This window comes from Callithrix jacchus, chromosome 3 (genome assembly GCF_049354715.1).
Source record: "Callithrix jacchus isolate 240 chromosome 3, calJac240_pri, whole genome shotgun sequence".
Lineage (NCBI taxonomy): Eukaryota > Metazoa > Chordata > Mammalia > Primates > Cebidae > Callithrix > Callithrix jacchus.
The window spans coordinates 50,724,766-50,741,518 of record NC_133504.1 but is presented as its reverse complement, the minus strand read 5'-3'; the positions used below and the strand labels follow the sequence as shown (position 1 = coordinate 50,741,518).

General features: G+C 39.3%; 1 protein-coding gene across 4 annotated transcripts in view; it reads right to left on the bottom strand.

Moving 5' to 3' along the window:
• Window positions 1-510: 510 nt before the first annotated feature.
• SLC10A7 (solute carrier family 10 member 7) overlaps window positions 511-16,753 on the bottom strand; it is a 291,318-nt gene continuing 275,075 nt past the window's right edge. For 3 of the 4 annotated variants that reach the window (XR_013532873.1, XM_035292871.3, XM_035292872.3), the window contains 2 exons: window positions 5,200-5,345; window positions 511-3,062 (listed from right to left, as the gene is read on the bottom strand). Coding sequence is in view for 3 of the 4 variants with exons in the window: in XM_035292871.3 (XP_035148762.1) it covers window positions 3,033-3,062; window positions 5,200-5,345 (176 nt within the window). In the remaining variant the exon portion in view is untranslated. Of the gene's footprint in view, window positions 3,063-3,083; window positions 3,468-5,199; window positions 5,346-16,753 lie in introns of those variants that run through there. The other variant, XM_035292877.3, reaches the window with a different exon arrangement.

The following is a 16,753-nucleotide window of genomic DNA, read 5'->3' as shown; positions in this document are numbered from 1 at the left end:
GGACATGTCAAAGGAAACAAGTCTGGCAATGGCTTTGGAAGGCTTCACGGAGGAGGTGACATTTTTCTCAGGCTTCCAGGGGAAGAGGCTTTCTAAGCCAGAAGACAGCAGACAGGAACATAAAGCTGTGAAATTCTATACAGGGCAACTTGCTCATTAAAGAAACACTGAGGTTGGGAATGGCATTCTAAGGTTTATCATTCCATCCTCAAAGCTAAAATTCAGATCACCTACATTTGTCCCTTCTGCTGCAGATGTTTTCCTTTTGGTCCTAAACCCTGATGCAGAGAAAATATCTTTCTCATAAAAAAGCAAGGGCTAACTCTAGCTTTGAACACCATGGAGTGGTAGAGATACTCATAGAACTACCTGGGAGGCTACGAAGTTTACGTCAGTGTAACCACAAATGATATAACAGAGCTGAAACAAATCAAGAGAAATCTAAAGACAGTTGGAAGACATTACAAGGCCATCTGAAATCAGGTTAAAAATAAGCCACAACTTCTCTTGTGATCTCTGAAACATTTCTTTGTTTAATCATATATTTATTTTCATCTTCCAGTCATCATAAATAATCCACTTTATTACTTAACCAATCCATTTGAAAAATTTGGTATTTAGCATAAACAAACACTGAACATTAGCTAGAGGTGTGTTAATTTTTAACAGAATAGGGAAGAATTTTTAAAAACCCATAAACATTTTAAAACTAAGAAAAAATAGGTGAAAATATCAACATCATCACTCATTAAAAAATCAAATTTCATAACAACCATTACAAAAATCCAGGTGGAAAAATGAGTAAACATAAATATAATCTGATGTATTTCTTTCATAAATACATTGAGACAAAACAAACGCATAAAACAGATAGCTTGACAGTGTATAAACATAACAAAATATTTTAAGCTCTGAATAATTAATCCCAATAAGCACAAATTAAAAATAAACTTAGATTTTATTTTTTGTTCCTTATGAAAAAATATGCTAAAGAATTTGTGTAAAAAAAGAAAGAGGCAGAAACATATCACCAAAGCCACCGAAGTTCACTATGTAAAGATTATTTGAAAACAAAACACATTTTTTAAAGCAAAAGACAAAATGTTATCATAGAATTTTCCATTGAGTTTTTATCCCATAATCACACCTACTATAGGTGTTAGACAATAGAGGTAGATAAGTTGTGGGGGGGAATCAGTATTCTAATGTTAGGAAGAAAGATTTTTATGACAGAGCAGATAGGTGACAGACAGACAGACAGACACATTTCCATTTACTCCAAAATTCAAAGAAGCTTGTAGGAGCAAAACATAAAAGCCTTTCTGTGCTCCATAGGTAAGCATAGACGATATCAAACAAAATTACTGTAGTTTAAGACACAAGTAAAATTCTTTAGAACAGTGTATACTACAGCCTAGTTAGCATAGACTTTTGCAGGGTCTGGCATTAGCCTTACAATTCACACTGAGAATAACTCTCGTGAAATATATTCAATGACATTGACAAAAGATGAGACCTGGTAGTAACAATAATACAAATTTACACTGCAGATAAACTTGGTAAGTTTCTAAGGAATGACTTTTTGTTGTGGGCACAACAACAAAACAACAAAAACAGCTGCCGAGGACATAGCACAGCCTCAGTGAGACCCAGGATGCCAATATCGTCTGTCAAATCAAGAGAGGACATGTAAGAGGATGTGACAGGACAGCACGCAGGAAACACAGAGAAGTGTTCCCGTAGTTCCATACGTGGCTTCATTCTCTATTTGGGTCCAGTTACAGTTCTTGCAGCTGTAGCAGAAGCAAATATTGGATACTCATTTGAAAGCTGAGGCCCGACTGGGAGCTAATTTTACTTGCTATTTTGGTTATTAAATGGTTTTGCATGTTCTTTTCATCTGGCGAGACAGAAGGTGTATATGTAACATTTGTTTGCATCCATGACCTTTATATTTTTAGTTATTCATAAAAGCAATATGATTTAATTTTTTTAAAAAATTGCCAACATTTGTCAAATCTGCCCAGGAAATTTTCATTAATAAATTGTCTCAAATGCCATAAGCGTGCTTAATTCCAGGATGTAACAGGCTGCTTCTGGCTAACGGGGGCAATCTGGAAGGCGCTCAGCACATCTGTGTAACAGGAAAAAGATCTGGTCTGGGTTGTGGAATGTGAATAGAATCCACCATTAATTGTTGCTGCTTTCAAACTGATTGTAACATTTTTGTGCCTCATATTTGGCTGTTATGAGTGTGTAAGTGTAAGAAAGAAATTATCAAATAAAGAGGAAGAACATATTAAGATATATTTTAAAGACCCTGAAAAATCAAATCACAGAGTTTAACTCAAAATTTTACATAATTTCACTCATAACTCAAATATTCAGGCCCTTTCTTTGAAGCAGCTTATAATAAATTTAAGACATATAACACCACAATCTCATAATGGGAGTGAGGAATTTCTGTGTGGAAACTATTTGAAGGAATGCCTTTAAAAATGATGTCAAGGAATGCATATATCTTATTCTTTTCAGCATCTATTCGATCTATGACCCCCGCTGAGTTGATAAGGAAGAGGCATGTCACAGTCATAGAAAAAAAGAATCACACAGTAAATCAAAGTATGCGTGAATAAGACTTTGGAAATTTTCACTGTCATCAGAAGGGCATTTTCCTGATGGTGTGACCTCATTTCAAACATTACAGTAACTGTTATAGGGTTGTGTTGCACAAAAGGGGCTGCAGGGAGAGCATGTTTGCCTTTTGTCACTTACCATGACTGATTCTTGCATTAGGAAAAAAAAATTAACCCCCAAATATTGTACCATCCCTGGCAGTAATCAACAAAGCATATTTTGGAAATAATGCTCTTGTCAAATACATTTTAAGGCACTTAAACAGGTATATCATATATTTATGTAAAAAAATAAAATATGCATTGAGGCAACATTCACTAGTACAAGTCTTCAGAATTGCTAGTATGTACAATCCTGTACATATATACACGGCTACAGAAAGTCCACCTCCTTTGTTATACCGTCGGCCTCGTCAGCTTCACTCCCTACAAGGAAGGAGAACATGTTCAGAGTTGGACAGTATCCATGTGCAGAGTGAAAGCATCAATTAACACCAGATAATTTATGCTACTAGAAGGAAGAAGAGGCCCGCCCAGATGGCATTGTATAACCAATAATCCAAACCTCTGGATACAGACACATTTCCCTGCCCACCTCTCTGGCCAGCAGACTTTGTCATTTCCCCCTCCTGCACCTGGCCTGGTTCCCTTGTGCACTAGATGGTGGCCTGGGGTCTCAATCAGTACAGTGTGCAAAGCAGAGGAGCCACTCATGGATACCTGGAGGATGGACTCTTGGTATTTATTCTAATGGCCAAATTTGATGGATAGAGATTCCAAGCCTTCTGGATTATTCAAGTTAGCCAATGGCTCCCTGGTTTGGAGCAGTTTCTATATAAAGGAAAAATGAACAACATTGTACTGTTTAGTCTCCCTTTCGGAAATGCTTCCATTATTCTACAGAAGAAATTCTAGAGCTTTTAAATGTTCAGAAGAAAAATTCACTCTGATTAATCTGCTGCTCACTATGGCTGTGTACTATTGATGAGTATTAGGATTTTTCAGATAATATTCTTCATTCTTTGTCAAAATTTATATGTACAATTCTGACTGACAATGTGCCTACACATTGATGAACATAAGCATAAATTAAATAAAAAATTTCAAAGAGATAATAGTAAAAGCAAGAAAATGGTACTAAACTTCTTCACAACCAATGCTGAGTAGGAAGCTCAGAACCTGGAGTGGTACCCAGCATAGAAGAGGAATCTTTTCTATGTTAACAAAATTTAACATTTTGTTAAATAACTGAATTAGCTAATATTCTGGATGGGTTTAACTTCTCAGGTAGGATTTTGGGGGCCTAGGGCAAACCTTCTAAAAGTGATGTTACATTTCCTTCTGGAGTGTCATCATGGTGTTGGGAAAAGATTTTGGGGGTCAAATAGCCCAGTGTTCAAGTCCTAACTCCAGCACTGGCTGAACTACCCCATGGTATCAGGCCAGCTGCTCGACTCCCTAAGCCCATTTCCTAAGCCATAAAGTGGAGAGAGCAAAGCCTGCTGTGAACACCATTGCAGATAATGATGAACAATGATGATAATAGTTATGGCAGGTAGCTTTATCAAACACTCACCATGGAATCCTCTGCAACCCTAGGGTGTAGATATTATCATTAGTCAGCAGAAACTGAGCTACAGAGAAGTAAAGTATGCCCGAGGTTACAGGATGGGAAGGCCCCAGCCTGAGCTCTGAGCCCAGGCAGGCTGGCCCAAGATCCATCCCCAGAACCAGGTAGAGGAAAGGACATGCTTAGCACACACAGTACTCAATAGGTGGTACTGTGGCCATCTCCTTTTCAGGATATTAAGAACATGACACAGGGAACTTGTCACTGGATGTCTCTTCTTCCCACAAATCTCCTGGTAACAGTCACTACTTCGTGTATAGACAAAAATAAGTCCTGGTAGGTCCAAGTCACTGGGAAGGAGCCAGTTCTACCAGTGCTACCACGTTTTATGCATCGTCTAAACTTGGTTTGCTTATTTTGGTTTTATAATTTAGGAAACCAAATCCATAAATATCTAATATATACAAGATTCTAAGTGTGGTGAACTTAACATTGCATGGATGGATTTATTTTGTAATGCCCAAATGCAGTGTTGCTGTACAAACAGGCTATTATATGTCTGGAAAATGAAAAATGAAGTAGGCAATCTTGATAATACCAGGTTCCATCTTACTGGAAAGCCATGTGAAGTGAGACAGATGAAGGACTGCATGAGGCAAAGATGGTACACACCAGAGCAGGTATCTACTTGGAGTAGATTTACTGAAGCTTTACTCCATATAATATGCCCTTTAATATGAATCAATCAAAAAGAGCTTGTAAAAACTGCATGTTGAGTATAATTGTCTTTTATCCCAATTTAACACCTTTAACCACAACCCTCCTGTTCAAATTGGAATGGATCAGTACACTATTATTACTGTATTTGAGTAAGAAAATATGTACTTGAAAACAAAGATATGTAAGCAAAATCTAAAGCATATGAACAGTTCAGATTCAGGAACAGCACTTCAATCTAACTTGGATCCAAATAAGATATTTCTGGAGACTCACCTTCTGTCTTGATACCATCCAAGACTTGATGGTTGGCACCAACACACTTCCCAGAAGGATCTGAGCTGGGTGGTAGATGAGCAAGGGTACAGATATTAAAGAGAGATGCTCATGGCCTGCAAACACTATCTTCAGCATTGGAATTCCTGTTGAACAAAGAAGACAGAAAACCTAGAAGCAAATTCTGTCTGTCATCAAATTAAAGACATACTCCATTAAAGTCAGAACTTTAGAATAGGTTATTACCATATTTCCCCATGTGTATTCACAGAACTGAATGGGAAAGTCTGAATTGAGTCACCAAAACTCTCCATCTTCCTTTTACTACATAAAGTTCTAACTAGAATAAGGCGGAAAGGTGGTCAGCATTTGAGGGTACCAATAATTCTCACTGCAGATTAGAAGCTTGTCTAACTAGGATAGGAGAGCAGATTGTGTGTAATGGAGTTGCTTTAAGAAGGCTGAAAAATATTGGTGAGGGAGATGTTTAAAATGGATCTCTTCTTGCTTCGCAGTGGGACAGCCTATTGGTCTTCATGGAGGCCTGTCTGGCACCAGTTCAAAATCCTAAAGCTTACTTTTGAAAGCAAAAAAATACGTGACAAGATAAAGTATGGCATATACTGCTATAAGTAGGGGGGCATTTTGGTCAACCGAACCTTAATAAAGGACCTGTATATTTCTTTTCAGCCAAGGATCTTAAAGTGCTTTACAATCATTAGGTAAGGCTCATACAGATTTGTGTATGGAAGATGAATTGTAAAATTAGGGTTGAATGTTTAAACTCCACAGTGAATGTTATAATGGAACTCAAATGAATACTACTTCGTGAGTCTACTATTCCAGTGTTCTATACCAAGGGCAGGGTATATTTTGTAAGCTGCTGCCTATACAGTATAACTTTCGAGCTTCTATAACTAACACAGTTCAGACACTAGCTGTCTAACTATGATTACTAATTGTGTTAATGCAGCCACGGTCTTCAGAAGTGCTATGTATGTATACCAGCTTTTCCAGCTGAATAGCTTTAATAGCCTAGCTTTCTTGTTCCTCTGATAATAGCCTCTGAAAAGGACCCAAGCTCCTAAACATGTACAATGATGGCACATAAATAATTTTTTATTAGAACACAACAAGGAAGGCTTGGCTTTTTCAATTATTTGTGCCTTCCAATAAATTTCAAACCTTTATGTAAAAATGTATTTCACGGTTGCGTTCTTTTTCACAGCCTCACATACCATTGCCATAAACCGGAAACACTTAACTCTTGCCAAACATAGTCTCTGAGAGGTTTTAAAGTACAAGCTTACTTTTTTGCAGTTTCTGTCCTCATACCAATATAAAAAATGAAGAGCTTTTTTTTTTTTCTAAATAAGCTTTAAAAATCTATTGCTGAAAAGCAGCATCTGATACTCTAGTTTTGAAAAGCTGTTACAATGAGAAAATAAAATCTGAACACAACTCCTCCTATTACCAAGAAACATTATTCATTCCTTGGCCCAAAGGGGTGATGATAAGAAACTGCGGGATGGGAGTGGAGTAAACATGAGGCTAAAGGGAGCAAGTGATCGAAGTATATATTTTATGCCTAAAAATGACCAGAGCAGGACGTTCTGGCCCCAGATTCGAGGACTGAGGCTGCTAGGCTAAACCAGCTATGTTGTCCATTCTTGGCTAACAATCTGGGCTCTGTGTCATTCATTCTTCAGCAAGCTTAAGTGGGCTCAGAAGGGAAGCCATAGAGATAGTCCCAGGTGCTGCTGCTACAATAAGTAAACAAAAAGTTTTACTGATGAGGAAACTGAAGCACCTAGTGGTCAGGAAAATTTATCAGTGGTAGACTCCAAACTGTGACTCAGGCAACCTGAATTTCCAGTTCCCCATATCAGGCAAGGTCAGTTCCAGAGGCCACGGGCACTGCAGCTGCTGTGAAAAGGAAGAGGGCCTGGCACGCAAAACATCTTCAAGTCCAGCCATCCTTTCGAAATCAATTCTCCTTGAAGAACCCCCAGAAGCACTTCCTGGGGAAGCATGCTGTCAAACTCCCTTGCTCCCCACACCAAGATGTCCCTGTGATTTCAAATGGGCCAAAACAACTGCTAGGGCTACCCCAATAATGGGGTAGCAAGGAAGTCATGGATTCAAAGACATAGCTTTGACTCTCAAGAAGCTTATGGTGGACAAGTGCTCTCTCCCTTCTTTGGACCCCAATGTCAAGTTGTAGGAAGCTCTCTTCTGGTCACTGCTTGTTCTTCAGCTCTTATCTCTCCTTCAAACACACCCTTCTGTCTGCTGCTCTTGTGAGGAGGCTGGGGCTCTGCAAACATCTGTCCTCTGGTCAGCTGCTCCCTGCGAAGTTCGTCCAATAGGGACCCCACAGGAAGGCTAGAGAACGAGAATTTCTTCCCAGTCTGGGCTTCCTGCCAGGCCCCTTCACTGGTGCAGGGGTACTGGGCTCCAGCTATAACTCATCGTGCCCCTGAGGGTCACAGCACCAGCAGGGCAGTGCCCCTCCTCGGAGGTCTGAGAACACACTCTGTTGCCTCATTCTCCAAGCTTCTAGGTTCTGAGAACTTTAACTTCTTCCCGTTGTCCCCCAGCTCTAGCTACTTTCTGCACTTATTTCTCCTGTTTCCTCACTGTCGCCATTTCCCTTTTCAGCTTTCCAACACTATTGAATCAATTCCCTGTATTCAAGGGGTGGTTTCTGCTTTCCTGACTGACCCTAGTTGCCCTTTTCTTAATCTGCCTTGTATGACAGTCATTCCCTTTGCTTGAGAAAGAGAAGGGATCCACAATCACTTGGAGCTATGGCAGAAACTCGTCAAATTAAACAGGAATTCCCCCACCACTTTATATGCTTGCAATATCTTCTTGCTAGTTATTGATCAAATTTCCTATCTCTACCCCCACAAGTGAATAATGTTAAAAATAGGTTTGAAAATAGTATGTCAGAGAAAAAAATTAGCTCCCAGAGGTCATGGTCCAAGTCTCTTTCATGTACCCTCTCTATGCCACTCTCACACAGTGGATTCACAAGTCAGTCACTCGCCAGTGGGGGGTCCACTCCAGCGACTTGAGCCATATGTTAGTTGTTTTAGGAAACTTTATTTTATTTCAGACAATACATGTTAGAAGGCACATATTGTAAATGGATTCTTTTTGTGACTAATTTCCACCAAAAGCATTTCCCCATTGCTCTATGGACTTAAAATTTTCCTTCCTTTTCAATCATTCAAGTATCTACTTTCCTTTCCAATTATTAGAGTTTCTTCTTAATCTCCTATTTATCTCAACCTTTTCTTTCCTTGCTTTCTTTCAACCTCTTCCCGACATCCCCTCCCTGCAATCCCAAATATCTACTTGGTACATTTTCAGTTTCTCCAAGGTCAGAATAGAAAGAGAAGTTGGGATAAGCAGAGTGAGAGTTGACACTTTTCCATGTTTGAGTTTCCATGGTATGGTGGCAATCATTTGGAAGTGGTGAGTTCCATATCTCTTCTCTAAGGCATCTTTGCTGTTAGCAGCACTATCTGGACAACAACTGGAATCTTGGGGGTCGTCTCAATTGTTGAGAGGGTTGGGAACCTGCTAAAAGCCATTTACTTACCGTGATTTCTGTCAGCTGGCCAAGATTTGGCAAAATTTGCTCTTCACTTCAAATCAGAGAAAATCAGCTGCACCTCTTATTCTGGGAGCCTATGTAATGCACCAGTCTTTTGTTCCCTTCACTCACTTGCTTACAAATTCACTTGCTCACTTAGTCATTCAATTAAAACGTATGTAACTGATGAGGTACTCGGCAGAAGGACTAGGAAGCAGGATTTGACATAACCCTGCACTGCATTTCTATAACTTCCTGGGTACGTGGATGACCATTCACACCTCCATTCCCCTCACCTTCATTTAAGAGCACCTCTTTCACAGTCTCAAACCTTCAGAGTCTCTCTGCCTTCAGAGTTGTCCTGTTCAAGACATTTTCTACTCTGTGACCGGAGTGAACATTCTAAAGTGCAAATCTGATCATGTCAGGCACAAGTGTATCACACAGGAGAGATCCCTAAGTGTGGCATAGGAGCGTAAGAGGACTTCGTAACCTGTCCCAGGCTGCTTTTGCTCTTTTTCACTCTAAATCTCACCACTCCTCTGCTCTTTGACCTGGGCACTCCAGCCATGATGGGTACCTTGTGGGTCCTCCCACCCATCCTTGCCCATGTGCCATTCTCTATCTTGCCTCTAGACCTTTGCCCCTGAGTTCCTTCTGCCTAGAATGCTCATCACCCATTCATGACCCACCCAACTCCTCTGTATCCTTCAGCCCTCAGCTCTGGGTTGCCTCCTCTGGGAAGCCATCCTCAAAGTCCCAATGTGGCCTTTAAATCCTTCCTACTCCATGCTTACCTACGCCAGGGCATTCTAGCGTCACCTTGGCTACCCTTATTATCATTGCCTGCTTCTTGTGTGTTTCCCTTACCAAGTTGTAATGTTCTTAGGGACCACAACGGTTTCTTCTTCATCACTGGGCATATGGTAGGTGGTCAAAAGAAATGTGTTGAATGAATGAACTTGTGTTTTTCCAGATTCTGTCTTAAAGTCATTGTGCAGACTATCACTCCATTTTTATTACATTTGTTAATTAGAAAAAAACAATAGTAATAATTAAAAACCCAAACAAACTTACTAGAAAGAGTTTTCCTTTTAAAGAAAAATTTAAATATAGGACTCTTTTCATCTTGCTATCACTGCAGTAATATAAATGAAGCAAATTAATTTTAATGCTCCCAGGTACTGATTCTGTGTCACCATGGTTGACAGAATTCAACTAGACTTTATGAGATGGCATTTGACTTTATGGAAGTGAACACTATGCACGCATTTACAATTTTACAGGGACTTTAAGCTGTCATGCTGAAAAATGTTTATAAAACATTAATCAAAAAATGCCTCTTTAATACAATGCATTGTCTGAAAGATGTTAGAAGGCACATATTGTAAATGGATTCTTTTTCTGACTAACGTAATTTCCACCAAAAGCATTTCCCCATTGCTCTACAAGTACACTGTGTGGATAGATAAAGAGCACTTTCTCAGCACATTACTACCTGATCCAAACACTTGGGAAATCACTAATGTACAGCATGCCATATTTCCATGTCACACATGACACATTTGTCTAAAATTATCCAACAGAGTTTGACACTGCAGCATATTCCATAAGCAGAGCTTTCAACTGACATCTGCCAGGTAGGAACTTCAAGTAAGAGCTTTCTTCTTCTAACAAGCAAGTAAGGATTTTCTTTTATCCTATACCCAGGATGGAAAGGATAAAACAATATGTACAAGAACAAGTTTTTTTTTTCTATTTTAAATATGTTTATTTTATGTTCTCTGAATTAAAAAATTCCCTTTGTATCAGTGTTCAAGCTTCAACAATAACTACTTTCTATTGGATGGACAGTTTTTTATTTTTCCTTGAGAAACAGACATTTTTCTTCTTAGATTAAATATGGACTTTTATTTAACTTCCACTGAAGGCTGCTTTATTGTTCACAATATAAAAATGATCTACTTTACATTATTGTTCACAGTGTACTTACTTACTTGTGTAGGTGCACTGCATTCCTAGCATTCATTCATTCATTAACAAAATACATTTGGGCCTCTGCCATATGTGAGTTACTGGTCTAGGTGGTAGGGATATCAGGAGAATAACCCAGACAAGGTCCCTGCTTTTTTTTGTGTTGCCTTCTCATAGCATTTGTCCTGACCATGTCGGCTTTCCACAATTAGAGGGGTGAATGCCAGCCCCTCACAGCCCCCTGCAACTCTCCTGTCACTAGCTTACCCACTTTCTACAACCCAAAGTTTGGGGATCATCTTTGACAGATTCTATTTGTCTTTGCACCTCTAGATTAAGTTACCAAACTCTGCAGACTTTTTCCCTCATTCGCCACTCCCTTTTCCCCTCAGTTTTCACTGCCATCTTCCTAATTCAGCTCCTCATAAAAGTAAGCCAAGATTACACTTACAGCCTTCTGATATAACTCCTTGTCTTCAGACTCTTCCCTCATCAATCCTACAAATCACAGCCAGATTAATCTTCCCCAAATCCACATTAATTAAAGCCAATACCCTGCTCAAGAACTCCAATGACTTTCCAGTGCCCATTCATCAAATCCTCTACATTTTCAACTTCCATAAAAAACAATCACTACTACCATCATTAAGTAAGCACTACTGCATGCTAAGTGCTCTGCCTGCATTTTACATTATCTCCTTTAAGCCTTACAACAGCCCTAGGAGATTTCATAGGTGGCAATTTTCCTATTAAAAGGTGAAAAAACAGGCTTAAAGCAGTTAAGTACCTCGCCTAATGGCCTACACTGGTATGCAGTGGAGGCAGAATTGGACCCAGTGTGCTTACTTTTCATCTCGAAGCTGTGTTAACTCCATTAAACCAAACTTCACTTGCCAATTGCTGTCACTGGCTCAGGGCTAGCACTCTTTAGTCTCTCTTAAAGCTAGGCCCTGACTGGATCTTGGCATTTTTTTCCATATACCTAAGTCCTTTAGGATCACCAAGGCTCAGTTTTACATTTTCCTCCATGACGAAGGTGGCTTTCCTACTGATTTCTTCATGTTTCTTGAAGAATGAAGGCACTCGTCCTAGATGCATCACAAAACTTAGCATTTGATGATGTTGCCAGTATTTTCTTTTGTGTAGGTTTTGGTTTTCCCTGAACATAAGCAAAATGCTGTATTTTTATTTTAATTTCCTGCAATGTTTAAGCACAGGGCTGGTGCTCAATACGTAAGTGACTGGTTATTTATGAACAGGTGCTAAAGCAACGTTTCCTACATTGAAAAACAAACATAGAACAAACAGTCGCTTCACTAGACTTTAAAGACAATGCATTCACATACCGCTCTGGGGGAGTATTATGTTCCACAGGCAAAGACAGATTTGATATGGCAGGAAGAAAAGAAACTGGACTGACCAAGGAACACGAAATGAGTATTGAAGTATGGAGTAAGCAAGAAAATCCATCGAAAAACACCCTTTGCATCTTGTGAAGTCTAATATTACATTTACTTTCCCTCTTAGCGTGAGATAGTATACTCCAGTCACCTGGATCATTTCCCGTCTTTCAAAGATTCATTCGCCTGAATTTACATGACTTGTTTTTCTTTTAAATGCTTTCTCAGACTTTTGACTGGGTTCTGGAGAGAGCTGCTGGCAAATCTGGAATCCAGTTGCTTCTCTATTCAGTTGTCATGGTGATCTCTCACTTTTGTTTAGTTTGTTGTTAGTTAGAAACATCCATAAGTTTACCATCCAAATGTCCTAACACTATTATTTGAATTCTATCTCTTCCTCCTTAGTGAATCTCTTAGAAAAGCTCATGTTTGCTTTTAAAATTCATTGGTATAGATGGTCCCGTCAAGCATAATGTAATCCAGGAAGGCAGTTGCTATTGAAGAACACAGCCACTCTTCAGACATCACCAAATTCCAATCTCTTTTCTTTGCCCCTTACCTACCACACATGCCCGTGCATGTGGACACACACACACACACACACACACACACACACACACTTTCTCTTCAGAGACAAACTAGTCACAGAAAGTCAAACTCACTGATTTATCTCAAATGATTAAACAAAGGGGCAATTAAACAGTTTCTAGAACATGAAATGATGTCTTGATAAGGCACATCAAGGGCTTTGGAATTTGGTTAGAAAAGGCTTTCAGTTAGGACTGTCCTAAAGCAAGCTAATTTCTAGTAATAATAGCTGTGTTCCAAGCAGGGATTTATCATTTACAATATCCAGTAGCGTGCCTGAGGCTGAACAGTGTAGCAGTTAAGAAGCCTGGTGCAGAAGTTAGAGAGCCCTGTGTTTGGAGCTTGTGTCCACCATTTACCACCTGTCTGACCTTGGTTGGGCAAGCTATTTAACCTGTTTTTACATGCATGAAATGTACCTACTTTGTAGGCTTTTGGATTTTTTGAAAATAAAGAATAAAATAATGCAAAATGTCTGGTATATAGCAAGTGTTCATCCATTACGTGCCAGCCACTCTTCTAGGTGCAGTGAATACATCAAAATTCTCTGCCCTCATGGGAGCTTACAGACAGACTGTACCATGCCAAAGTTAGGCAAAGAGCAAATTCTACCCAATACCGAGATCATGACACAGGGCAGTGAGAAAATGCAGCACTGTTGTATGAAAAAAGATGTTAGGTAAAATGAATTCAGTGAGCAGTTCAGTTATTCTAATTTTCTCTCCCTAATATAGGGTGTCAAAAGAAAGGCCACCTCCTTCCAGGTTGGTGGATGTGACTTGCCTGTTAGATCAGTCTGGTGCGACCCCTACACTAGCCTACAATGTGGCTTTTTGGATCAAGCGGGTTTAATTTGCACAGCTCCCAGAATTCCATTCTGCGCATATTCTGGCTATTCTAGGACTTTACCCAAACCCATTCTGGAAACTTCCAAAGGCTGGCTACTCAACTTTCTGCAAAGTCCTCACAGAACATGTGACCTGCTCTCATTGCCCCCATCTAAGTGATTGGTCTTTTGCTCAAATTCTCCATGGTATTTTAATATGCAGATTGTGCTGCCTTATCCTTGCCTGCAATTTATGTTTTATTTGCTTCCCTTTGTGTGTGTGTGTGTGTGATTCCATCTTTAACTAAAAACTGCCAAATTTTCTTTGGTAAGACCCCACCACAGCATCAGAACCTCTATTGTTGCTTTATGAGACATAGAAGAGAACATTTTTATCCTTTTTATACAAAGAATCATATCCAAAATGAGGTGCAGTTAAATGATATATGCAAATTAGAGCTCTTTAATGGTTTTCTCAGTGTCCTAGGGTTGGGTTCACAGAATCTACATAGATTTAGGATTTCCAAATTGCTAAATACAAAGCCAACAGCAGCACCTCTGGGATGTCTGACAAATCCTCTCTGCTAGAGCTCTGGCAGAAAAACAGGACAATATTGCACCAATTGACCAGATATGTGCTAACAGAATTTTAGTTTCCAACCTCTGAAGCCTGAAAACTGTCTTAGGGTTATCTCTGTGGGTGGCATATGAAGGAAAGGAACATGTTGAAATCCACACAGGATGTGTCAGCCAAACATGTTGCACATACTGGACACAAACGTTCTTTTTGCTACCCACTAGGAAACTGCTTTCCCATGAAGCCTTCCTATTGCTCTCCTGCCCCACTTCCTGTCTACAATTAAAAAGACTGGAAGCTGAGACTTCTTTTCTGGTGCAGTCAGGAGCTATTCAGCTATGTTAAGTAGATGTTTATGTAAAACTTTCCTAAGAGACTTGGCCTTTCCTTATATTTCAAAAATATTCCTCTATCCAAAAAGAGGAATTAGGCCTGGAAAAGAAGCAAAATTAACAAAGACAGGTCATAAACTTGATGTCTAAGGCCATTATTAAAAGAAAGGAATGATCTTTCTAGTAATCCAAGACCTTTAGAAAAAAGAGCATTATTCATGTTCTAGTCTTCCATTTATCACACCTCACACAGGACGTTATCTGGAGTTCACATGTATTTTGGGTTTTCATTTGTTGTTGGTAAGGCAGAATACTGATTGTAGCCAATACTTACACAGTGCTTACTATGTGCCAGGCACTGTTCTGAGGGTGTACAAGCATCAGCTCATCCACTCCTCACATCAATGATGAGTGAAGGAAATTGAGGCAGCAGATAAACAGAAATTTGCTCAAAGTCACACACAGTTAACATCAGAACATAGATAGCTAGGGTGTGAATATGGACAGACTGGCTTTAGAGTCTGCGCTCCTCAGCATGCTATGTGCCTGTAATACCTGGAAAGAATTTGTCAGAGTACTTAGAAACCATAGAAAAGGGGTGCAGGGAGTGCTTTTTAATAAGATAGAATAATGGAGGGTAAAATGTAAGGAAAATGATAGTTACGCAAGGAAAGTCTTAAAGCAAGAGAGACACCCCTTTTAATAAAGGTGCTTATTACTTGGCAGGCTTTTATTTTCTTGGAATAAAGTTTGGTCAATGCCCATTTTTATGACATGAGAAAAATTAAAAATTGTGCTTTAGTCTTCAATTACCCAGGCTGTAACCCCATCATTTTGCTGAAAGTTTTATACCAATAAAGATGCAAGAAAAGACCAAAATGAGCAGCTGGTGTTACTTCTGTTTTGAAACAGGTATGTTCTGATTGGAAAAGATGTTTAATGAATGGCCTGAGCCGACTCACCAGATGCTGACAATGAAAGATTTAACTCTACCAATTGAAGGTTTCTGCCTCAGAAGATTAGGTACAGCCTCACCTGTCTGACAGCATCGTAGGAGTAATTAGCAAACAGGGAATTAAAGAATGAATTAAACAAGTGAGCCATGAAGGCTTCGTTCAAATACTGGCTGTGTCTTCCAGGAGGGGTCACCGTTTTTATGGAGACAAAGTTAGCAGGAAGTAGTGAGATTACTTTTTCCTTTTCTAGGCTGTGAATAAAGAGTTGTTTAGTCTTGTAAAGAGACAATCTGGCTAATGTTCATACTCACAGGATGTGAAAACATCAAAAATAGATTGAGAATTTCATATGACAAAAATAATGCAAGGTCAAAAGAATGTATTTAACTGGTCACCAACACAGAACTGGCCTCTTCTGACTGGCTCTAGAACTGTTGTCCAATTGTACAGCGTATTTTAGGTGTATTTTTATATAAATGAAGAAAAACACTTGAACTTTCTGAGTCTGATGCAGAGAGAAGCTGGGTGGTGTACTGCCCCACCACCTAGATGTAGGTTTCCCTAAAAGGCTGCATTGATAATCTTATCTTGAGACAGTGGAACTTTCGGAAGGTTTCCGAATATTAGTTAAAAAGTAAATGTGAGTAGGCTGTGACCCAAACGCACATTATTGATTTTTAATATACATTTTGTTTTGTTCTGTCAACATGACCTTTAATTACCTTCTGGCGGTAATTTTTCTCTTCATGGTTCTGTGTTTATGTTGAACAAAAGCCCCAGAAGAGATTCCTTCTGACATAAAAGAACAAGGCAGTTTTGATTTGGGGATTAAAAACCAGACTTATTTATCCTTAGATCCACGTCTCTTAAAAAGGTTGACCCAAGTTTCTGTGGTTTACCTAGATGATGTCCTGATAACTTACTCTTGGCCTTTATTCTCAATAACATAAACATTTGGCAGTTAGGGCATCATTTAGAAGACTTCTAGGCAGAAGAAATTTTAAAAAATTAAAAAAAAAACCTTGTAAGTCACTTCTGAAAATAATGATGTTTTTCTGTTCTCCTCTGAATATTTAACATATCTAATTACAGCACAACTAATTCTGGTGTTCAGAATCAGTACACAAATGGTCAGTTTTGGTAACCCACCTTCATTCTTTTTGAAACCTAGTAGAGCATAAAGCATACAGAGTAAACTAGTCTAGGCCGGGCACGGTGGCTCATGCCTGTAATCCCAGCACTTTGGGAGGCCAAGGAGGGAGGATCATCTGAGGTCAGGAGTTCGACACCAGCTTGA